Genomic DNA, 25492 nt, shown 5'->3' with positions numbered 1-25492 from the left:
AATTCTGTTCTCTAAATTTCAGTTGTGTTGACCTACTCCCCTCCCCCCCATACTTCTCTCAAGTACCCCTAAGGATACTCGTATCACTGGTTGAGAAACACGGATCTAGACGGTGCTTGGTCCAGCTATGAGGGCAGGGGACTGGTGATCTCCCGAGGTTCCTTCCAGTTCTAATGTTTATGATCTGTACTTTGCCCTCACACTGGCAGTCTGACTATAGACATTTCACACTGCATAGACTAACATGGCTCAGTTTTGTTTTCTGGCTTCAGATCACTAGTGTTTCTGTAACTGAAGCTGGCATTTCAGCAGTGGAGACAATTTACACTGATGCTCCAAAGGACTCTAAAGGGGAATACACAGCCCTTGAACAATCATTTCCTCCGGCAATATTTTTTTTCAAATGTTGCCATTTTCCAAGTTTGGCCACAAGTTACATAAAAACTAGAAAGCTCATTTGTAGATTCTTCCTTGTGTATCCCACAGATTTCAGGATTTAGAGAGCTACTGCTGCTTCCCTAACACATAAGAACAGCATACTGGGTCAGACCAAACGTCCATCTAGCCCAGTATCCTGTCTGCCAACAGTGGCCAATGCCAGATGCCCCAGAGGGAATGAACAGAAAAGGGACTCATCAACTAAACATCCTGCCACTCATTCCCAGCTTCTGACAAACAGAGGCTTGGGACACCATTCCTGCCCCTCCTAGCTAATAGCCATTGATGGCCCTTACCTCCAAAAAAGAATGAGAGAAATTCATGAACTCTGTTCAAGTCCTAGTCTTTACAACCTCCTCTGGCAAGGAGTTCCACAGGTTGACTGTGCTCTGTATGAAGGAAAAACTTCCTTTTGCTTGTTTTAAACATGCTACCTACTAATTTCATCTGGTAATCCCAAATTCTTATGTTTTGGGAATAAGTAAATAACTTTTCCTTATACACTTTCTCCATACCTGCCGTGATTTTATAGACCTATCATATCTCCCCTTAGTCTCCTCTTTTCCAAGCTGAAAAGTCCCAGTCTTCTTATTCTTTCCCCATAGGGCAGCCATTCCCTCATTATTTTTGTTGCTGCGTACCATGGATTTATCTAGAGGCAATAAGATAGTCTTTGTCTTCTTCTATATCTCTTTTTAAATTATTCCTAACATTGTTTGTTTTTTTAACTGCTGGTGCACATTGAGTGGATGTTTTCAGAGAACTATCCACAATGACTCCAAGACCTCTCTAGTGCTAACAGCTAATTTGCTCCCCATCATTGTATATGTATAGTTGGGATTATGTTTCCCAATATGCATTCTTTGCATCTATCTACATTAAAATTCATCTGCCATTTTGTTGCCTAGCCATCTAGTTTTCTGCAATCCCTTTGAAGCGCTTCAAAGACTGCTTTGAACTCTACTATCTTGAGCAGTTTAGTGTTATCTGCAAATTTGCCACTTCACCATTTACCCGTTTCTCCAGATCATTTATGAATATGTTGAATAGGATGGGTCCTAGTTTGGACCACTAATTTACCTCTCTCCGTTCTGACAGCTGACCATTTATTCCTACCATTTGTTTCCTATCTTTTAACCATTTCTTAATCCATCAGAGGTCCTTCCCTCTTATCCCATGACAACTTATTTGCTTAAGAGCCTTTGGTGAGGGACCTCGTCAAAGACTCTTTAGAAATCTAAGTATACTATATCCACTGGATCCCCCTTGTCCACCTGTTAGTTGACCCCTTCAAAGAACTCTAGTAGATTAGTATGGCATAATTTCCCTTTACAGAAACCATATTGACTTTTCCCCCAACAAATTATGTTCACCTCCTTTCACAGGGGAGTAAGCTGGGAATGGGTGCAAGTGGTGAAACAGTGAATGTTGACTAGGGATGTAGTAGAGTAGTCGAGTTGACTACTCGCATCCCCCCCCCCCCTTGCTGCCTCTATATCACAAGGAGTCGGGGACTGTTTAAAGGCCGGTTCCCCCCAGCAGTCTTCACGGTGGAGGCGGAGCAGTGGATGCAGAGGCAAAGCCATGGCTCTTATTACATTTAAAAGGCAGAGACGTAGCAGGGTTAGTTCCCACGGTCAGTGTGAGCCAGGACTGCTGAGTCCCCCGGGAGCTAACCCTGTTGGAGCTCTGTAGTTTAAATATAGTAGGAACCAGGCTGCTGTGTGCCCGGCGCCTACTACATTTAAACTGCAGAGCCACAGCAGGAGTAGTGAGCGCCCCCAATGACTACTCAATTAGCTGATTAATCACAATTTAATATCTCCAATGGTGATTGGCTGACAGCAATGGAGGTCAATCATTAACTCACGTGACACAGTGAACTGAAAAGGTGCTTTCCCACATTACCTGCACCTGGAATTGGCCCTGGTAGGTCAGGGGTGGGTTGACTATTCCCAGCTGAGTTCAAGCCGTGTTCGCTCTGACAAGACTATGATGGTACAATTGTGGGAGGATTTAACCTCTATTAAGAGTAGTCAAAGGTCACTCACTTCCCAGAGCTCCAATTAGCCAGCACAGCAGTCACTTTAGTCTTTAATGCCCACAATGTTTCAGCCACACATCACGAGTAAACAAACTGTAAACCCATCTGGGGGAGCACTAGGAACTGCTCACATTAGCAGCATGAAACGGGAAAATAAAGACAGGAACGCTGTAAAAGTGCATAAGAGTTTATACAAGATACACATTTATTTTATGCACAAGATACTATAGCACACAAGCCTGGACTTTTTTGATGGATATGACTTTGCTGTTGGTTTTCTACCTGTCAGGCTTCCGAGATGCTGAGTGGCACTATGCAAAGACTGCTGGGAATATGCCATCTCACACTTTACACATTTGGGAATGTACATTCATTGTCTAGAGATGAGACTAGACAAAGTAGGCTTGTGCAGATTCCCTATAAGGATGGCACATCTCTCTAGCTTTGCAAAGCTCCTCCATGCTACTGCGGGATGCCTATCCCATCCCACCTCAGGCAGTTCCCTGCGCCTATTGTTCCTGGGGAAGGCGTGTTCAGGCCTCTCTGCTCACGGCCTCAACCTGCGGTCAGTGCTCCAGCCTAGCCATGCCTATGTTAGGAACAGCAGAGGTAGGGAGCCACATGCAGCAAGCTGCCTGAGGTGAGGGCCCCCCAGCTCCAGCACTCGAGCACCCTCCTGTGCTCCAAGCCCTACTCTGAACATCTTCCCACCCCAAAACTCCCTCCCGTGAACATATGCTCTATAAAAATGGTGCACACAACATACAAATGGGTCACTAAAAGAAAACCAGTTTGTCAAAACACTCCATATAAACGCACATTATACCAGGGTTCACTAATTCTTTTTGGAACCACAATGTAGTTTGGCCTTCACAACATCCCCTGGCAACAAGTTCCATATGTTGACTTTGCACTGGGTAAAGTACTTCCATACGTTCCTTTTACACTCCCTACCTATTCATTTCATTGGGAGTCCTGGTTCTTGTGTTATGCAAAGGGGGTCACTTTCTCCCCACCAGTCATGATTTTATAGACTTATCATACTCCCCTCAGATGTCTCTCTTCCAAGGTGAGCTCTCCTCACATGGAAGTTGTTCCAATTTCCTTAAGAGTTTTTGCTGCCCTTCTCTGTACCTTTCCCAATTCTAATAAAGCTCTCGTTAAGCCCTCCTTGTCTCTTGAATGTGGAAGTTAACTGAATGGACATGTACACTTTGCCCTTTTGCAAATGTGAGCCTTATAAACTACCGCCTTTAATTCAGACTGCCTCTCTACAAATCTACATACACATCCATGTGTCTAGCAATGCAATTATGGCCCACATCATATTCATATGTACAAAAGGACAGAGTGAGAAGAACTTAGATGACAAAGTCTTACAGCACCTTAGAGACCAACATGTAGATGCCACTCAGCTGAAGAAGCGGGTTGTGCCCACAATCTCATCTACAAGTTTTGTTAGTCTCTAAGGTGCTGCAAGACTATTCATTGTTTAAGTTTTCAGTTACAGACTAACTCGGCTACCCCTCTGAAGCAGATTGAAGGATGATTAATTCAGTTCTTCTGATTTTGACATCATTGCATTAGGCAATACATTCCAGCAAAGGTTGCAAATAATCTTGCCAACCGCGTTTAAATAAATAATTAAAGCAGAATGAAAAGGAACCCTATCCCCAGGAAAAATGCTTCTCCACAATCTCAGGAACAGTCTGGCTATGGAAGATATTTTGCACCTCTCTCAAGTGTGGAGCTCCTAAGGTGCATCAGTGCAGGTCTACGTCCTGTGGACTTTGCAAAGCATGCAGGGGGGGAGGTTCAGAGAAAGTGTCTCGGCTTTCTATAAAAATATACTGGAAAACCACTGTGCTAATTTAGCCATGCATCGGTGAACAAGAAAGCAATCTTCCCTGTATGAAGAGTAGAAAGTATACCAGAACCCACTGAGAATATGTCCTTCATAATGTCAGCATAGAATAGAATACTGGAACTGAAAGGGACTTCGAGAGGTCATCAAGTCAGTCCCCTGCCCTCACAGCAGGACCCAGTATGATCTAGACCATCCTTAATAGATGTCTATCTAATCTGCTCTTAAATATCTCCAGAGATGGAGATTCTACAACCTCCCCAGGCAACTTATTCTAGTGTTTAATCAACCTGACAGGTAGCAAGTTTTTCCTAACATCCAACCTAAACCTCACTTGCTGCAATTTAAGCCCACTGCTTCTTGTCCTATCCTCAGAGGCCAAGAACAATTTTTCTCCCTTCTCCTTGTGACACCCTTTTAGATACCTGAAAACTGCTATCATGACCCCTATCAGTCTTCTTTTTTTCCAAACTAAAGGAGCCTAATTCTGTCAGTCTTCCTTCATAGGTCAAAATGAAAGTCATAATAAAATGAAAGTCCATTTTTTAAGAAGCACCCATCCTCCTTCCCCTCAAGACACTTCAGGCATATTTCAATATAAATTTTGACCTCCAGCTATAGACTGGTCCTAAAAGAGGCCACCAGTATTTTCATGTGGGGGGAAAAAAAACCAGTTACTCACCTTCTTGTAACTGTTCTTAAAGATGCACTGTTTATGACCATTTCAATCAGGTGTGTGCGCATGCACTCGATGGCCAGATTTTTCCCATAGCAGTATCCGTAGCCTGGGCACCTTCTGGAGTCACGCCATCATGGTGCCCAATACAGACCCATCACCCCCTACTTCGTGTTACCAGCTACTTCAACAGAGCGGTAGGAGGATGGGTATTGAAACAGGCATGACCACCACATCTCAAAGAACTGTTATGAGAAGGCGAGAAACCTTTACCCTTCTTTCAGTGTTGGATCACATCAAGTATAGGAGATGGGGTTGGAGTTGTCTACTGACTAGAGCATTGCTCTTCTAAAGGCTGCAACATCTCTGACCTGCTGGGAGATTGCATAGTGCATGGAAGTGTGTATGGACAACCACTTCCCAGCTCTGAGGATGGGAATTGCACAGGAATGCCATCTAAAAGGCCTGAGTTAGGTGTAGTGTGCAGGAGCAGGCACCTCTGCTAGGTTGTAGCACTCATAAATAGGAGGTGATCCATGACAAAATCTGTTGAGAGGAGAGACACAGACCTTTCGTTCAGGCTGCCAGTTACAAATAACTGGACAGACTTTTGGAGTGGTTTCGTTCTTCCCATGCAGAAGGCTAACACTCTGCAGACATCCAGTGTTTGAAGTCTGTTTCCCGCTGCTCGAGTGCGACTTTGGACAGAATATGTGGAGTGAGGTGAGGTGGCAAAATTTGCAGATGATACCAAACTGCGCAAGATAGTTAAGACTAAAGCAAACTGCGAAGAGCTTCAAAAAGCTCTCACCAAACTAAGTGGTTGAGGAACAAAATGGCAAATTAAATTTAATGTTGATCATGTAAAGTAATGAACACTGGAAAAAATAATCCCAACTATACATACATTATGATGGGGACTAATTTAGCTATAACTAATCAAGAGAGAGATCAAGAGAGGCACTGTGGATAGTTCTCTGAAAACATCCACTCAGTGTGCAGTGGCAGTCAATAATGCAAATAGAATGTTAGGAATCATTAAAAAGGGATAGAGAATAAGACAGAAAATATCTTAATGCCTCTATAAAACCATGGTACGCCCACATCTTGAATACTGCGTACAGATACGGTCACCTCATCTCAGAAAAGATATATTGGCATTGGAAAAGGCTGAGAAAAGGGCAACAAAAATGATTAGGGGTTTGGAACGGGTCCCATATGAAGAGAGATTTAAAAAAACGTGGACTTTTCAGCTTAGAAAAGAGGAGACTAAGGGGAACAAGATAGACGTGTATAAAATCATGACTGGTGTGGAAAAAGCAAATAAGGAAAAGTTATTTACTGATTCCCACAACATAAGAACTGGGGATCACCAATTAATAGGTGATTGTTTTAAACCTGCTACCTATCAAAAGAAAGTTTTTCTTCTCTCAGCGCACAGTCAACCTGTGGAACTCTTTGCCAAGGGATATGGTAAGGCTAGGACTTTAACAGGGTTCAAAAAAAAGAGCTTTAGGAGGTTAGGTCCATCAATGGCTATTAGCCTCTGTTTCTCTGGAGGTGGGTGACAAGGGGAGGGAACACGTGAAGATTACCAGTTGTGTTCCCTCCCTCTGAGGCATCTGGTATTGGCCACTGATAGAAGACAGGATACCGGGCTGGATGGACCGTTGGTCTGACACAGTATGGCGGTTATTATGTGAAGAAAGAGACAATCTTCATGAGAAAAGCTGGGTGAGGCCTTCACTCATCATGTCCTCATGGAACACAGCGTATGGGGGCACAGATATTAGGACCCAGAGCTCAGACACCCTCTTGGCAGAGGTTATCGCTAACGTGTATGAGAGAGAAAGCAGGGAGTACATTGTCATCGACTCAAACAGATGGTCCTGAGAGTCTGGAAAGGACCAGATAGAGGTCCAAAGTGGGAACAGACTGTTGGAAATGCGGGTATAGCTTGGTGAGATCATTAAGCAAACAGCTGGCCATAAAAGTTAGCAAAACCCAAGCAGAACTCTGTGACTAGATGGAAGACAGAGCTGGTGACCAAGTGAACCCTTACTGATGAGTCCAGAGAGAGCAGAGGCCTTGTGTCCCGAGGTCCCCCAAATATACCCCCTTGCCCTACACTCACACATTACTAGCGAGACAGAGGGCTGGCAAAGGGGACCCCTGCACATACCGCAGGAAGGAGTCGAGAACCAGGCAAGGCAGTGTTATGACCTTGTCCAAGCTGTCCTGGACTGGTTGATACACTGACGGTAATCATGATTGAAAAGATCAAAAGCTGAGTCTGCCATGCTATATTATATAGATACAAGTGGCCATGTGGCCTACAAGTTTCATGCAATTCCTCGCGCTGTGCTGGTGGGGGACTGCCAGAGACCTCGAATGATGATGCCATAGGCTCGAAATCTCATTTCCAGGAGAAATGCCTGGGCTTGTGTTGAATCCAGCACTGCTCCTACAAACTCTGTCCTCTGCGCCAGGGGGAGTGTTCATCTCCCCTCATTAACAGAAGGCCCAGTTGATCTGAAGACACTTGCATCTCCATTTGAGTCCTTGATCAGCCAGTAGTCAAGAACATCTCCACCTGCCGCCTGACCCCAGGTCCATGTAGGGGCAGAGAGCTGCCTCCAGGAGAACATTAAGCCACTATTCCCTTTCTGGAAGGGTTCTGACACAGAACTCATGGCAGATTTTACAGCCATCCTTTCTGGTGACCTTAAACCAAAGGCTCTTCCACATGCACTTGGTGCAGTTCTTAGTTTTCATACCTCAAGGCCCCTGGCATACACTGGCTCCGGGAAAACTCCCAACTAACTCTATAACTAACTAATATCACTATATAATAACTAACTGGAGACAAACTATGTACAAGTGATGGAGATAGGACCTCTTGCTGAAACATGCACTATGGAAAGTCCCAGCTAACCCTAACCCTAACCCTAACCTTCACCAGTGGTAAGAAGGAACTGCAGAGGTAGCTGGTTGGCAGGGTTCTATATTAAGATGCTACTCCACAGGGTGCCCAAGTTGACCTAATGGACACTGCTATGGCTAAAAGTCTTCCAGCTACTGGGCACCCCTCTGAACGAAACTGACATGAACAAACACTCGAAGAAGAAATGAAAATTTGATTTATGCTCACAATCTGCTAAAATGATTTTACTCAGATTTGAAGTTCACTTCTGGAGAATCCCAGCCTGAAAAAAGCCAGATTGAAAACAGGGTATTGGAATGGAAATCATTGTGTTCCCTTAACGTAGAGGTCAATACTACTCCTCCTCCTCCTAAAGCTACAGAGAAATATGCAAGGCAGCTATTACTTAGTGCGCCATCTCATAAAAATGTTTCCCCAAAATTAAGTTAAACTGTTATTCCACACTGGCCCATTTTCCAGCAAAAAACATCCACATCTAAACGGTGGGAAAAGTGGGATTTCTGTGCTTTTTGCAAGAGCAAAGATCTGCCAAATTAAACTAATGTAGCAAAAGATTACAATCTAGCTTTGTGAAGTTGCAGAAAAAAAATACTATCCAAGCACAGAATCAACTCACCTATCCTTCCATCATACTAGATGTTTTCACCTGCCTGTAGTCAAATATAAGGCAAGTAAGATTTGAGGCTAATCCCCTCTCTTCCTTTTCTTGATTTTTCCCTTTAAGATAATTTTCTGTACTCACCGGTGTCATGCTGGTATTAGATGGATATCTGGGTACTAGTTTTAAGTTTCTATAGATCTAGTCATTAGTGGGAATACTCTTACACTTTAATGAACATCTACATTTAGAATGCTCTTTCCTTGCATGAGCAAAGGGACAAAACTTTAGGCAGATGGATCTCTTTGTAATCTGTTTCCAAGAGTCAGGATTTTTGCCAGAGCACTGCATAACCTGCTCACCCTCATTCCCAAAAGTTACGATATGGATTTTATAGAGTTTAAATGTTTACATCCTTGTAAAGGGTTCTGTTTCATTTGCTGTATAACAGAGCCAACGGAGATTTGAGCTGTGAAGCTTTCCACATGTTTTGAGGTAACTGGAAAGATGCAAAAAGCAGATTCTTTAATAGTCTTGTACAATGTATTTATAATTATAATCAGGAGTTTCAAATATCCTCCTCCCGCACAGCACCCTAGGGAAATGCATTTGATGGTAAAACATTCATAAGTCACTTACTGTGATTCTTCTGAAGATTCCTGCTTTATCTTTAATGTTCTTTTTGTGGCAGGCATTTCATCTGAAAAGTAAAGTTCCAACAAATAGTTATAGCCTGAGATATTTCCAAAGCTTTCACTTGCAAAAGCAGTAAGTTTTGACTTAGTGCTTTCCAATAATTTTCTGAGATCTCACACTCCTAAAACCAGCTTCTATGTAAGCTGTCACCATGACTGAAGTTTTAGCTACAGGAAAAGAACCTACCTTCACACATGCAAGATCTTTCAAGATCAAGAGTAATTCCTGCTATTAAGTCACAAGTTGATTTTACTGTGAATTACATTCTGAAAACGGTCATTCTGCTTTCAATAGCACATTTGAAGAATCAGAACAAATTTATCTGTGTTCCATTTAGATTGTATGTACTAGGCACGTTCCTCATAACCATTCAGTAAACAAAGAATATTTTCAGCCTCAACTGCTCGTAAATATTGCTGCAATTCTATTGAAAGATAACGATGACAAGCCATGAAAGCAAAGCCTAAATCACCAGAACCCCAATAAGGGATTAAAGTCCTCATTATTAAAAAGCAAATAGTCCTGTAGCACCCTAGAGACTAACAAAAATATACAGAATGATGAGCTTTTGTGGGTAAAATCCACTTCATCCGATGAAGTGGGTTTTACACACAAAAGCTCATGATTCTATATATTTGTTAGTCTCTAGGGTGCCACAGGACTACACGTAAGTTACGTACTAACACAGTTACCCATCTGAGTCTTTATTTATTTACATTTTTAAAGACATGGTTTAACAAACAATGCTAGCTTCTCTCCTCCCCTTCTCCTAGATCTCAAGTATCTCCCTGTTATGCCTTATTCTCCCAAGTCTGCCATACATTCTGATCCTCTGTAAAATGAGGTAGTATTCTTAGTTCTCATACTTTCAGGTAGTTTGAAGAAGTTTGCTATTTTCATATGAAAAATACAACATTTACTCCTCTTGGTGAGAGTCAGAATTTGCTAGTCCACTCAATATAGAGGTGCAAATGAAGGTACATTTGTGGGCCTTCCCCCTTTCCAATGTCACTTAGAAAAAGTGAGAATGTACGTTTATCCATTGCCCCTTACAAATATTGCCTCACTCCTACAATCCCATGGGAATAATTTTTTAAAGATTCATTTGGTAAGCTTCCATAGACTCAAAAACATATAAACCTTCTTTCTTCCTATCTGTTGTAGGCAAGAAGTATCTCTATACAAAATACTTGCTCAGAAGTGAAGTGTAAATATATTTTCAAGAAAGTGGATCTTTCTGTAAAGTCTGACAGGGTTGGACAAGAGTATGTGGAAGAATGAGGAGTTCTGGGGCAGAGGGTGTTTAGAAGAGGCAAAAATGTAGCAATTTTCCTGGCACAGCATAAAAGTGACTGCGGCCTGTGGCGTGCTACCTTTTTATGTCTAACAAATTTTTAGTTTATACCAAGATCTACCTGCAAGATTTGTTGTGTGACCATGAGCAGCAGCAACAGAGGCCACTTCAACTTCAACAATTCATATCCCTGCCTCCATTAAAGTTCGTTTTAAGCGAGGCTCAAATTTCAAACTTTAAACAGAGGGTTGCACTAGCAACTTGCCAGGAAGAAAGGAGCTCCTGTAAAATCCACATATGAAGAGTTCACTGGCAATAAAAGCAGCCGCTGATCAGTTCAGTCCACAACTGACAGTTATATAGACAAGTGTCTGACAGCTTCAGGGAGCCCTGACAATTAGGCATCTCAGACAAACAATTGTACAAACAATAGGAATTGGTTTCCCCAACTTCCCAAGAAGTGCTATGACTTGTGACAATTCTAAAGAAATATACAGAAATAGGTTTAGCAGCATTACACATAGGATTGATTAGGACAGTGGTCACCAACCAGTAGATCGGGATCTACAGGTAGATCTTTGAGCCTTTGACAGGTGATCCTGACAGATTTGGCCAGGAGACTGTCAGGTGCCGGGTCTTCATCTGCCCCTCTAAGCACTGCCATGTTGCTCCTGTCCTCTGCCTTGGAACTGCCCCCTAGTCTCAGGAGTTTCTTGCTTGCTGTGCATGGCACAAGAAGGGGGTGTGTGTGTTAATGTCAGGGTACCCCTCCAGCCACCCTGTACACCATCTCCACAGGGTGGGGGGGGATGGAGAGAGTTTGTTGGCTGCTTTTGGGAATGCTGCAGGTCCAGAGTAGGGGTAATCCTGCTTTAGTCCCCTGCACCACCACCGAGAAGCTACTTGTGGTAAGCGGTGCCCAGCTGGAACCTGCATTCCCAGCCCCAGTCCTGAACCCCTTCTGCACCCCAAACCACTGACTTAGCCCTGAGTCCCCCTGTACCCCCCCCCCAGAGCTTGTCCTCTGAACCTCCTCCTGGCACCTCAACTTGATGCTCCAGGCTCAGCTCCAAACCCCTCCCACACTCCAAATCCTTTAGCCCAAGATCAGAGTCCGCATCCCCCTCCCCCGCACTCCAGCTCTCTGTCCCCAGTCTCAGAAAAGTAAGTGAGGATGGGAAGGGAAGGAGGATGGAGTGAGCAGTGGCAGGGCCTTGGAGAAGGGGCAGGAAGGAGGCGGGGCAAGGGTGTCTGAGTTTGAGGCGGATCCTGGATTGCACTTCCATCCTACCCACTCTAGTAATCCAAATACAGGCAAAACCAAAACATACAGGAGAATCAATGGTCAATTTCTTACCTAATTCTGGGTCTCCTCCCTGGTAGCAGTGAAGATCCTGACTGTGGTTCCCCCAATCCTCCTGTGAATATTCCTCCATAGTACTGCCATCCGATTCCAGCTCCTGGTACAAGCCGCTACTATTAATGAGCACAGGCTGGCAGGGTTGGGAGTCCCATCCTCCCTGACCAAACACCTGCTCCAACTGTTCAAATGTGTAGCTGCTTTTCCTTTTTCCAACGCCATGTTCCTTCACTCGACTGTAACATCTGCGAAGGGTCTAAGACACAAAACCTTTTGTTACTCAATTGGGGCAGGCTTTCCAGAATGGCACACACTCCTGTGCAGGTAGAATAAGAATTCTAGACAATCTGTTTATTTGTACTTGTACTGCTCAATCTTTGTAACGTGCTCAAAGACTATAAAATCCATCACCAAGCTGCCAAATTAACTTTTGCAAGACAGGAACATCAAAATAGTGATACTTCCTAACACACGATGCATTAGCTGGAATATCTATTACAAAGAACAAAGCTATATAGCATCTACATGCTCACCAGTTTCAGCGTTAGATATATTATTCTCCCTGCTCTCAAAATCCCCAAGCCTGCTACATATTACAGGAAAATAAACAGAAATCTCATCAAAAGTATCAGCCAGCCCGTAGAATGCACACCTTCTACAGGAAGGAGAGAATACAGCTGTTGTGCCCACAGTTTGGAGAAGGTGAGGAACGGGGAAGAGAGAGAAAGAAGAGCCCCCAAAAGCAAAGACAGTCCAACCTTCCTTATTCTGGTAAGAAGATACAAGGGAAAAAAAATTTGCCTAAACTATTTAGCTAGTAAAATGTATTACTTACATATTTTGCATTCCTTACTAACTCACTCTGTCTCTTGGGAAGCTGTTGAAATTTAAAAGAGGTCAAATCAATAATGCTCCAAATTCCCAGACTCAAACATCAAATCAAGAAACAATACTAAAATGACCACATCTAATAATCCATTAGAACAGAATCCAGTCCAGATTTTGAAGCCTCCAAATAAAGACAGATCAACACACTTAGATCAGGTTTTTAGTACCTATTTGATTTCTTATTCTTACGGCTGAGTTAGTAGAAAGTAAATTATAAGATATAGTATGAAATTTGAGTCTTCTGCATCTGTTTCCAATTTTCCAAGTTAAGAAGGAGCTGTTTAGAAAGTCTTTATTCATGTCCCTGAATGTTTTTAATTCAAAGTATGGTTCTACTTTGAAAAGTGACTAAAAATTGCATTGCAGGGTTACATATTTACTGTGTCTCAAGGACTTCCTATCAGATGTACTCAATTTTACAAAACATTTTTCTTGCAATTACCATCACTTCAAACTCAGTCTTGAGGGGGAAGAAAAAAAAAAAATCAACCAGTCTTCTGCATCTGTTTCCAAACACCTCTCTCATATGTCTCTCATGAAAAGTCCCCATTAGGGCTTAGAAGATGCACTCTTGGGGAGAGGAGCAACCTGCTGCAGAGCCACCAACTTTCTAGCACACTTTGGTTGTAAAAATAACCTTCAAAGCCAGGAGAGCTCCAGTGCGGCTGGTAGCTTGAGCAACAACTAGCAGTGGGAAATAGACCACTGATCAGTTCCAGGGCTGAGATTCAGAAATCTTTTGCTTCCATAACTGGAGAGAGGCACTTCCAAGTGTCAAGGACTCTTACTACAAGAGCTACACCCCCCCCCTTACAAAGTCGTAGGACAAATCTTCTAGTTAAAATACAAGCAAAGGTGGTAGGAGCATCGAGCCTCTCTATGGGGGCACTGATTGCAAGGATATTGTTCCCCTTCCACTTGTGCCCTATGTATCTCCACTGGTTAGCAGGCAGTTCTCCATTTAGCAGATGTTGGATCAAGCTTTCAAGTCTTGAGCATCACTTTTCACTTGTCCAACAATTGTGTGTTCAATGGGGTTGGTGGGTAATTGAGGGTAAACCTAGGCCCAATAATTGATGCTTAAAAAATCTGTTTAGATCCAGGAGAAAACTGCATCCCTCTCAAGGGCAAGGAGTGGGAACGGCACTGCAGGGCTAAAGAAATAAACTCTGAACAGATCAGTGAGCCCTGGTTTACACCGTACTCCCTTTATTTTGAAATAATAATCAGAGTGTCCACACTACCAAGCCTGTTATTTTGAAATAATGGGCTGGTTAATTTGAAATCTATACTCCTGCTTTCCTCCGAGAATAAGCTTATTTTGTAATAGATATTTCGGGAGTTATTTTGAAATAATTTCACAGTGAAGACATGCCCTAAAACAGTGTCTCAACCAGTGGTACGAGTACCCTTAGGGGTACTTAATAGAAGTCTGGGGAGTACATCAACAACTGAAATTTGGAGAAAACGGAATTTGTTTTAAGTTTTACAGCGCTTTATTATTTTTGTACTTTTTACATTCAAAAATGTCATCGCTCACCCAGCTATGATTAAGTTGGTTTAAACAAATGTGTTGCAATGGTAGAAAAAAATAATGTGTGTCTGAAAATTCTAGGAATTTTTTTTACGGGGTACTTTATATTTAAAAAAAAAAAAAAAAAAAAAAAAAGGCTGAGAAACACTGCCCTAAATGTAGGAAGGTACCAGTTTTAAACAGTCACTTTGCAGAGCAGAACTTCACTTTCAAATGCTTTCTCACTCTAGAATGATGCTGTTTCTCATCTCATTTTTACAATTTCACAGAGTAACATGTAAACTACTCTATCATTTGTGAACTGAAAAATAACTTTGTGTAAGCTCAAAAGCTTTTTTCACCAACGGAAGCTGATCCAATAAAAAAGTGCTACCTCACCACCTTGTCTCTAAGGGTACGGTACTATTTCAGGATACCGCTCTTGCACACAGCCAACAGAAGGGTGCTGTGTAGATGCAACCTTTGACTCTACAACTGACAACAGCTACACCACTGCATATCATTCTTAGAGATGTTTAGAAGTCAGTGTACTCAAATTTGAAAAAAGTTACTGTGATAATTTTATATTTTTACAAGCCTCGCAGTATTTCCTTATCCAAGTGAGCAACTATTATAACTGTCACAATTTTGAGACCTACAAGATTCTAACTTCTTTTTTAATAGTCAGACTAAACAAACACAATGTTGTCTCTAGCAAATTTTAGTGAGAAGCTTTGATATCCTCTATTTAGGTCCTCTGGGAGGCCTTAACATCTGCAAACATTGGTTCAATTGCTTAAAACTCAATTTTAAATGTCTAAAATGAACTCCCTTGCATAGATGCTACCAAATTATCTGCTTAAGACTTCAGCAGAGGCAATCTTATTAGCAGCCATTTATTTATTCAGCCCTCAACATGAATGCTATTTTGCTAAGCCCATGGCAAGAAGTCAATCAAGCACCTACTCAACAGAGATCAATGCCAAGGATGAATGAGGAAGTATCCAGGTCAGAACACATCCCCAGATACTTTGGTAGGATGGAAAGGTTATGTGGAGATTACTGCCAAGAAGATCCAGGACTTGGCTTGGATGACTGTCCACCTCTGGTCAGTAGAGGTCTGGAAAAAGGAAGTTTTCCGCAACTTCACTAGTTTCTGAAAGAGAAGAACTTCCCCTTGCCAACACTCCACAGCTTGAAAAAACAAAACAAAAACAAAAAAACCCACACAGTTGGTGGAACCTCTATTTTCCTTCCCTGGAAAGGGAGGACTTCTATTATTTTCTACTTCCCACCAGCATTTTCCATTTCCTTTATCATGGATATATCTATGGCTCCACAGCACATGGATTTTCTAATAGCACTGAACTAAAACTGGAGATTGAAGTGTTCCAATCACATGAAAATTGTTTAAGAGATACTTCTACAATTAAAATGTCTGCTGAGAATATCCAAACACCAGCAGAAAAATCTAGCACCTTGGAAAGTATGTTACAATTGCTATACACAAGTATCCGGCTACTGAGATGATGGGAATCATGTGGATAGCCCAGTGGAGGTAGTTACTCTGTAATACAACACAAGATTTTGGAAAAGTGATGATTAGGTTACAGATTCTTTTGTTTCCGTTCAGCATGACACAGATATCAACATCAGGATGGCCACATAGTGTTCAGCCAACAGTGGATGTAGCGTCAATATTTTAAATAGATTCTCACATTAGTTGAAAGCCAACAGGATAAAGTAACTTTTAATTGGACCAACTTCTAACTAACCAACCTTTTTTTGGACAAACTTCTGTTGGAGCAAGAGAGAAGCTTTTAAGCTTGCTTCAGGCCTGAAGAATACGGTGTAGCTCAAAAGCTTGTCTCTCTCAACAACAGAAGTTGATCCAATAAAAGATGTTACCTCATCTACCTTGTGTGTCTAATATTCTAGGACCAACAAAGCAACACTGCCTACAGTGGAAGATAAATAGTCAGACTATTACATACTAAGTCAAGTTGAAACAAATCTGTAGCATTAATAATGTTAAGTTGAAACGCCAAAGGATACTATCCAATTGGAAAGAGACATTAATCTGAAAGATGGTGACAGTTGCAGTTATAGGAGGTGCAGATAAACTGAAAGATGAAAACTGCCTGTGAATCAAACATGTATATACAGTGCTGTCAAATGTACATGGTAAACCAATTTCTCCCTTGCTGAAGAGTATAAATGTTATCAGAGGAGAAATTGATTAAAAGGATTTTAGATGTGCAAGATCACTGATAAGAATTTAAATGATCAGGGTGTGCTAGTTAACAATACTCCTTTTCCTATAAGAAAACTAATAGAATCTTTGAACATCCGTTGTGTTTTAACCAGAAGATACTGACTGAAGATTTCTCATTGTGCCCACTGTCATAGTGGGTATATGTGTTGTTTTCAATTACACATTTACATATTAGAACAGAGATGAAACCACATAACCCAAGTATTGTAACTCAATCATAACTAATCCCAAGGAACACTTTTCACTAACACATCAGCTTTTAATCTTCATATTATTGTACGTACAGTCTGACAATGCAAAACACTGTATAAAAAGCCCAATTTTTCATGTTGTTAATCTCTATGCTTTGTGATCCACACTAAGAACTAAGCTCTGTTCACTCTCTAAAGCAGAGTTTTAGGTAAAGAGAAGGTACATGGCTTTAAAAAATAAAGTTGCAGTACTATCTGCTGTACTTCATGCAGATAGTGGAATGTTTTGAGACACTTTCCCCAGAATATAGTGTGCTTTTTAAAGTTATGAATCAAACCCAAGTAGAGACTCTCTTCATGTTACTGCACAGAGGTAACTAGCCCAAGGCTAGGGAAAATTTTTGTTCAGCTCACACATACAGGTAAAGAGTACCACCACCACAGGGCAATGACTACATGTATGCTAGCAAATAATTCTTCCATTAACAAACACTATGTGATCACACACAATCTGAAGACCCACAGAATAATCGGTAAAAAGTAGCAAGCAATGATAAAATTAAGGATATTGTTTAAAATTTGTAGAATAGGAAAAAATACATGGCCAAAGAAAATCTTTTGGGATCTCACTGATGTGGAAGCTAAGATCTAAATTTTCTGTGCTTCATGGTTAATAAGCTGATTGGTCCTAAGAACTTCCTAGAGCAACAGAGTCATATTCAACTGTTGCCTGTTGTAAACATAAGACAGCAATAATTGTTAGAACTGTTGCATATGAATCCTTAAATTTGAACCAGAATCATTAGATTGTCTACATTTAAAGCAGGCTCATTTCTAGATTGCGGGCCAGCTGTGCATATGTGGAGAAAAGCATATACAGATGTTAAAAGACAAGCAATTTGAACCGAGATCAGGGCCTGCATTTTACCATAATTCAAACAGGATGCATGTATTTGGTACAACTGAAAAAGGAAAATATTGTTCTTCAGAAGATGGGGCTAAAGGAGTTGGTGGGGGGAGGTGAATCAAGATACTATGGCTTCCATGGAATTAAGTGTTTGAAGAAAACCAAAATAAAGTTACTGTTTTAAAACACTGAACATAACTCATGACTTAAGAAAAGCAGCATCTCAAATCTTCATATTTAAAAAGACTACATTTGTAATATTCATTTTAGTTTCTTTAATGCCTATATTCAGTGTGACTAGGGAAAGTAAAGATCAGAGTTTCATTCTACTTGCAAAAAAGCCACAAGATTTTTATGTTTTTTCAGGGAATTACACGGGTTTTATCATAGAAACTAGAATTCCTGATGATCATCTAGCCTAGTGTTGTGCATAAACAGCCAAGAGAATTTCACTCATAAGAACATTCATACTGGGTCAAATCAAAGGTCCATCTGGCCCAGCATCCTGTCTTCCAACAGTGGCCAATGCCAGATACCCAAGAGGGAGTGAGCAGAACAGGAAATCAGCAAGCAGTCCCTCCCCTGTCACCCATTCCCAGCCTCTGACAGAGGCTAGGGACACCACTCCCACCTATCCTGGCTAATAGCCATTGATGGACCTAACCGTCATGAATTTATCTAGTTCCTTCTTGAACCCTGTTAAAGTCCTGGTTTTCACAACATCCTCTGGCAAGGAGTTCCACAGACTGACCATGCGGTTTGTGAAGAAAAACTTCCCTTTGTTTGTTTTAAACTTGCTAACTATTAATTTCATTTGGTGACCTCCGAGCTCTTACGTTATGGGAACAAGTAAATAATTTTTCCTTATTCACTTTTTCTATACCAGTCATGATTTTATAAATCTCTATCATCTCCCTCCCTTAGTCTGCTCCTTTCTAAGCTAAAAGTCCTAGCCTTTTTAATCTCTCTTCATGTTCCAAACTCCTAATAATTTTTCTTGCCCTTTTCTGAACCTCTTCTAATGCCAATATATAGTTTTTGAGATGAGGCAACCACATCTGTACACAGTATTCAAGAAGTGGGCATACCTTGGTTTTATATAGAGGCAGTAAGATAGTCTGTCTTATTCTCTGTCCTAGAAACTGAGTAGCTTCTGAAGACCAACTCTTGGTTCCTTTGAAGAATGCCAGCGTTGGCTGGTGCTAGATAATTAGCGAGGCTATGTCTACACTGCAACTTTTTGTGACAGAAAATATGCTAATGACTCCTGACATTATTAGCATATTTTCTTCCGATTCTTTTTGTGCAAGGGCTTTTTGCGCAAAAAGAAGCAGTGTAGCCGTTTCCATTTTACACAAAACCCCTCTTTTGCACAAGATCTTTCCTAGAGGCATAAGGATCTTGTGCAAAAGGGTTTTTTTGCGCAAAACGGAAGCAGCTACACTGCAAGGTGCAAAAGCCATCGGCAGAAAACATGCTAACAACATTGTGACTCATGCCAATGAGACCCTCATTAGCATATCTTCTGCTGCAAAAAGTTGCAGTGTAGACATAGCCTGAGAGAATTCTGGTTTTGAGCAACCAGCACATCCTGAAGGGTCCTCTGAGCATATTATTTCATAGAATACTCTTTTCCTCTTTAGTATGGTCATTTGGGAACCTCAAAACAGCAGGGTTCCAGGATATGCAGAGATTGGGTAACAGCATGATCTCACTGTTGTGGGATGTACCATAATGCGCAAAGCTCCGTTATGGAATGTGTAAAAGATGTAATAAGAATGCACCAATAAAAGTCATCTTCACAAGCAAGTGGTAGCAGTTGAGTCACAGTACTGGACAGCATTGATATTTAACTGTGGGACTTCACCTGTCCCTTTTGGCAAGAAGCCTGAGATTTAGACTGTCATATAGAATTCATTCATTGAGAGATTTTATCAATGGGAACTACGCTCAGACAAAAGTCAGTCAAATGATTTTACCGGGGATACTAAGTGATACTTTCAAATGTTTAGAATAGCCTACATTGTTCATTACAAGTGTATGAGATTTGTCTGAACACCCTTCTGGATCACATATCTGACAAAACTGCAAAGGGATGCTCCTAGTGATATCGCTACATGACAAGTTCAAGCCTGATAACAGAAAACCTTCAGTTTTTCTCAACTGCTTATCATTGTGAAATGTAAGTACAAAATAACGTAACTAATTAATTGAGCTTGATAGCCTGAAATGATAAAGGTTGGCAAAGTACTGTTCAATACTTTCAGTCAAATGAGAAGGCGTGGAGAAGAATCTGTCTTCAAACAGTCAACGTGAATGGACAGAACAGTCATTCAAATTTTCACTCTGATATACTTTTTTGGCAATCTTGTGACTTGTTCCAACCAACAGACACCCAAATCCAAGTGCCACTAAGCAGCCCTCGCCCACATTTAAGTGGTTAACTGGTTAAACAATGTTTAACTGGTTAACTGATTAAACTGGATTTTGCATCCCTAGTACTAGACCATGCTATAAAACTAGAAATGTTCAAGTTCCATGGAAGTCCATCTCATTTATATAGCAAATACCTGGAAGATGTCCAAGAACATGGGACTCAAAGAAGTTTTACAGTACATCAAGTGATCAAGTGAAAGCATAAAACCAGCACCTGCTTCAAGAATAAGTGTTTTGATGCACTTCAAGTTTAATGGGAATGATTAAGATGAACAGCAGTGCAGACCTGCGAACTTCAAAGTGACAATGTGTCAAGATGCAGGAGACACACACAACCACTTGGGAGGTCAGATACAGGACTTCTCTCTCCAAAGGTCAAGATTAAATTCCCATTAAAGTATGGAAAAAAATTTAGCTATAAGATTCACTCACCTTAAGATGCATAAAAAACCCTCCGAAGACTCCTGGTATTTTCAAAAACTCCTGCCTAAATCTACAATCAACTGGACTACAAAAATACTGCAGTTATTTAAGAAGTTACATCCAGGACCACTCCTCACCAGATTCAAAGCAGAATATCACTATAAAGGGGGTGTTCTAAACCACCTGGCTTTTGGCATGACCTGTATAACCCATATACCTGTATTGTCCCACCTAGAGGCACTGAGACCACTTAGGGAGAGAGAGAATAAATCTACTCTAGAGCCTTAGCTGAGAGCCAGCTGGCTTTCAGCTAACATTCTAAGCTCCAGGGGTCACAGGTTTGATTCCACCTACTGCTGTATGTACAAGTGAGTGCTCATCCAGGATTTCAACTGGGATGTCTCTGAAGCTCAGGACATGTTTCCTCAGCTACGAAAAGCTACAAAAAGTATGTAACCACACACCTTTTGGATGTGGAGTTCTTTCCCATCTACTGGCACTGAGACCACTTACTGAGAGAAGAACGAGTCTACACAGTCTTAGCTGAGAGCCTGCTGGCTTTTAGCTCATGCAGTAGAGATTTGTATAAGCTCCAGAGGTCCCAGGTTCAATTTTGCCCATCGGCGTTACACCTGCAAAAGGCAATTTTTCAGAAACAAGCCTGTCTTCATAGTCCATGAAGAAAAGCAGGAATTCCCCTGCTTAGGCACAGCACTAAAGTATTCAGTGAAGAAGAATCACATCTGATGTGTCTTCTAACTGACTCTTAAAAACTTACTCTGTAGTATTGAAAGGTCAAAATGTCTGGGGTACTTAGAGTACTAGATTACTTAGAACTACTATATTAGGAACCCAGAACACTTCACTGACTGCATAACAATAAGACATGTGAACAAGAGGTAATGCCAGAATATTACTGTTTTCTAGACCTTGATACTGGCAATTAAATAACTGAAAAGATAACTAATAGGGTCTAGGAATTTTAGACAGACCATTGTAATTCACTTTTTGTAACATTTTTATTTAAAAAGCACCTTCACATGCAATCACTGGAAACCCTGATTTTTTTTTATTGTGGTCAATTCTAGGGTGCTTGCCCTCTGCTAACCTGCATTACAACTCATCTTTAACACTTGTCTCTGTCTCTGCTTTTTTAAAACAAATTGGAAAAACTCAACAACAAAAACCAGTATTAGAAAGGATTAAGCCTCTGATAAGGAAAATTAAGACTATCCAAATGATTAATCTAAATTTAGTGAAAAGCTCCACTACCTTCTCCGCATCGCATTCTATGTAAGTCAAGAAACCTATTTCTGACACACAGAGCTGCTATACTTAAAGCCTCTCACTTGAACAAAGTTTTCACTACTCATTACACACCCTGGCAAGACAAAGCAAAAGATGTTCTCTCTCACGGCTCCATAAGGCACATTCTAATCTGGAACAAAGGAGGAGCAAGCTCATTCAGCTAATAAGAACCACACTGAACGCATATACTGCTAAAGCAGACAAAAAACATCTGATTGAAGCTTGTGCCCCTCCACACTGCCTGGTGCCAACTGGCACTGGAGAAAAAAAAAACAGGGCTATTTTCACCCTATTTATGGCCTGAGTAAAGTCTTGCAAGAAAACGAGTCTGCATGACATTTTCCACGGATGAGAAGAGAATGGCTTAGGATGCTCGGGGGAGGCTGGGGTACAAGCCCCATTCCCTTATGCCGCGCGAAGTCCCAGCCAGGCTTTGAGGAGGGGGAGCTGCCCTGCGCCACGCACAGGGCATGCCTGACAGCCCCCCGGCTGGAGGGACCAGCGCACAGGTACCAACGGCCCATTCTCAGCCCCGCCGCAGGGCTCGGGGCGACCCGGCCGCAGGACCCCGTTCGCGCAGGCAGAGGACAAAGCCGCTGGCGGGCGGGCGGGTCGGCCCCGCTGCCCCCCGGGCTGGAGCTGTCCACGGGGTCAGGCCGGGCCGCGCCCCGCCCCCTCCCGCCCGGCCCGGCGGGTACCTTGATGCGCTCGCGGCACTGGGACGGAGTGCGCTCGTAGCCCAGCTCGGCCAGCGCCCGCGAGACGCGCTCGTACATGGCGGGCCCGGGGGCCTTGCTGCCGAAGACGGTGCCGGCGCCCTCCAGCTGCTGGTATCGCGCCTCCACCAGCCGCTCGTTGCCCCACACCGCGATCAGCGCGTTGGTCTCCGCCGGCGTCCACGACATGCCCCGGCAGGCGGCGGCGGCGGCGGCGGCGGCAGCGCCGCCGGGCGAGAACGAGACGGAGGGGGAGGCCCCGCCGCGGCCCCCCGCGCCGGCCCCCGCAGCGGCGGCGGCGGCGGCAGCGCCTGCCGGGCCCAGCGGGGAGGCGCCGCTGGGCGTGGAGGGGTCGGACAGGCTGGGATTGCCGTCGCTCAGCGCGCTGGGCGAGCCCGGCGACAGCACCTCCATCTTGGGGATCTTCAGCGGCGGCTCGGCAGCTGGCAGTTGCGAGGAGCCACAGGGCGCCGCCATATTGGAGCGACCGAGCCGAGCGGGCGGAGATGACGCGCGCCGCGGGGGGCGGGACTTCCGGCGGAGGGGAGGCAAGCGGGAGACGGGAGGGAGAGCGCGCGCGCGGGAAGCACGTGTTCGAGAGCGCGGGGTAGAGGCTGGGCTGGGATCAGACAGAGACTTCTCTTAGAGGAGAGTCTATTAGAGATGTCCTAGGTTTTAGTCAGGAGGAAAGGATGGAAGAGGATAAAGTATGGGCCAGATCAGATGAGAAACATTCACATAAAAAAGAATCTGACACATCAGAAAAAGGCAGACAAATAAATAGTGACAAGTTTTCAACGGGCTTGTACACAAATGCTAGAAGTCTAAATAATAAGATGGGTAAACTAGAGTGCCTCATGTTAAAGGAGGATATTGATATAATAGGTATCACAGAAACCTGGTGAAGTGAGGACAATCAATGAGGCACAATCATACCGGGGTACAAAATATATCAGAAGGACAGAACAGGTCATGCGGGGGGGGGGGGGGGTAGAGTGGCACTATATGTGAAAGAAAATATAGAATCAAATGAAGTAAAAATCTTAAGTGAATCAACATGGTCCATAGAATCCCTATGGATAGTAAATCCATGCTCTAATAAGAATATAACAGGATATATTATGGACCACCTGACCATGACAGTAATAGTGATTATGAAATGCCAAGGGAGATTAGAGAGTCTATCAAAATAAAAAACTCAATAATAGTAGGGGATTTCAATTATCCCCATATTGACTGGGTACATGTCACCTCAGAGCGAAATGGAGAGACAAAATTTCTTGTTACTTTAAATGATTGCTTCTTGGAGCAAGCTGGTTCTGGAACCCACAAGGGGAGAGGCAATTCTCGGTTTAGTCCTGGGTGGAGCACAGGATCTGGTCCAAGGGGTAACTATCACAGAACCGGTGGGAAATAGTGACCATAATATAATAGTATTTAACATTCTGTTACCCTGGAACTCAGTACTGTTTAATAAATTTAGAATTTAGACTGACTTAGTGATTTTGAATGTCCCAGAAACTAAAGTCAGATTCCCCAGCACACTGTATCTATCACCAGTGGCTTAGACCCCAGATAAAACACAGAGTCAGGTATAAAGTTTAACCAATCTATTAAAAGCAATTTAAAATGGATACAGAGCAGGTAACCATATACAATAGCAAAACCCCAGACACTAGCTAGGCTGCGTCTACACTGGCAAAATCTTGCCGCCTGTCTACATTGGCCACAAGTATTTGCGCAAGAACACTGACGTTGTAATGTACAAAATCAGTGGTTCTTGCGCAAATACTCTGATGCTTCCGCTCAGGGATAAACCCTCTTGCGCAAGAGACCAGTGTAGACAGCCAAGTTAATTTCTTGCGCAAGAAAGCCCAATGGCTAAAATGACCATCGGAGCTTTCTTGCGCAAGAGAGCGTCTACACTGTCACGGATGCTTTTGCGCAAAAGCACATGCCAGTGTAGACGCTCTCTTGCGCAAATACTTTTAACGGAAACAGTGTAGACGCAGCCTAGTACTTAACCAACCGACACTCTCAAAACTAGAAATGATAAGAAGATAGAACAGTTCCCCTAGATAAGAATATTACTGTGTCCAATAACAGATGGCACGGAAGCAGCCAGAGAACTGCAACCTAGGACCTACAACTGTTCAGCAGGAACCCTGCTGTCCAGGAGGAATGCTAGGTGATCCCTCAATGTTCACTCACGGATGACAATGAAATCCCCTGGATTACAATGGGCATTCATCACAAGAATCTGGATCCGTTGTGCGTGTGAGGAACCAAAGAACATCTCTGAGTGTACCCTGAACACAAATCTCCACCTTTCGATAAGAGATGTGAAGGGAAACACCCACAATAGTTCAGAGATTCCAAACACTCTGGTGACTTCTTTAGATGGTACACTGGAAATCTGCGTCTGGATCTTGGAACCACGCTTCGGGCCTTCACCAAGGGCAGAGCAGAACCACAACCTTGCTGTCCAGATGAGAGACGAAGAAGCACACTGGCCCCCGAGGGGCAGTTCTTATATCAATTCATGGGTGGGAAAATGAAGTAGGGGTTCTGAGTGCAACTGTCCCTGTGGTGTGTGCATAAGTTCAGTGCCGTGTGCAGCAGAGTGCACATCTGAGGTAGCTAACATGTAAATGAAGTTCTTGGCAGGAAACTCCGGTTGCAACCAATTCTTGTTTACCTCCACTGAGGTGCACAGTCCTAGATGGAGTCAAGGAAATTCAAAGTGGAGTCCAGCACATTAATGATTCCTTACAATCAGGAGCGGACCAAGGCCGACTGCAGCAGCTGGCACCCTAGGTGGGGCGGCGCAATCAGCCATCACTGGCCATGACGTCATCATTGGGCGCCCGGGCCAGCGGCACCGTAGGCAGCTACCTACCTCGCCTAGACTCACGGGCCAC

The 25492-nt window shown here is 42.9% G+C and overlaps 1 protein-coding gene across 4 annotated transcripts in view; it reads right to left on the bottom strand.

Moving 5' to 3' along the window:
* MSANTD2 (Myb/SANT DNA binding domain containing 2) overlaps nt 1-23078 on the bottom strand; it is a 43361-nt gene extending 20283 nt beyond the window's left edge. For 3 of the 4 annotated variants that reach the window (XR_012897782.2, XR_012897783.2, XM_075909794.2), the window contains exons 1-4: nt 22554-23078; nt 12750-12791; nt 11912-12170; nt 9204-9264 (exon numbers count right to left, since the gene is read on the bottom strand). Coding sequence is in view for 2 of the 4 variants with exons in the window: in XM_075909794.2 (XP_075765909.1) it covers nt 9204-9264; nt 11912-12170; nt 12750-12791; nt 22554-23048 (857 nt within the window). In the remaining 2 variants the exon portion in view is untranslated. The remainder of the gene's footprint in view (nt 1-9203; nt 9265-11911; nt 12171-12749; nt 12792-22553) is intronic. The other variant, XM_075909795.2, reaches the window with a different exon arrangement.
* Between the last annotated feature and the right edge of the window lie 2414 nt (nt 23079-25492).

Source organism: Pelodiscus sinensis, chromosome 25, assembly GCF_052426305.1.
Source record: "Pelodiscus sinensis isolate ZL-2025 chromosome 25, ASM5242630v1, whole genome shotgun sequence".
Taxonomy (NCBI): domain Eukaryota; kingdom Metazoa; phylum Chordata; order Testudines; family Trionychidae; genus Pelodiscus; species Pelodiscus sinensis.
This window is presented reverse-complemented; position numbering and strand designations above follow the sequence as displayed.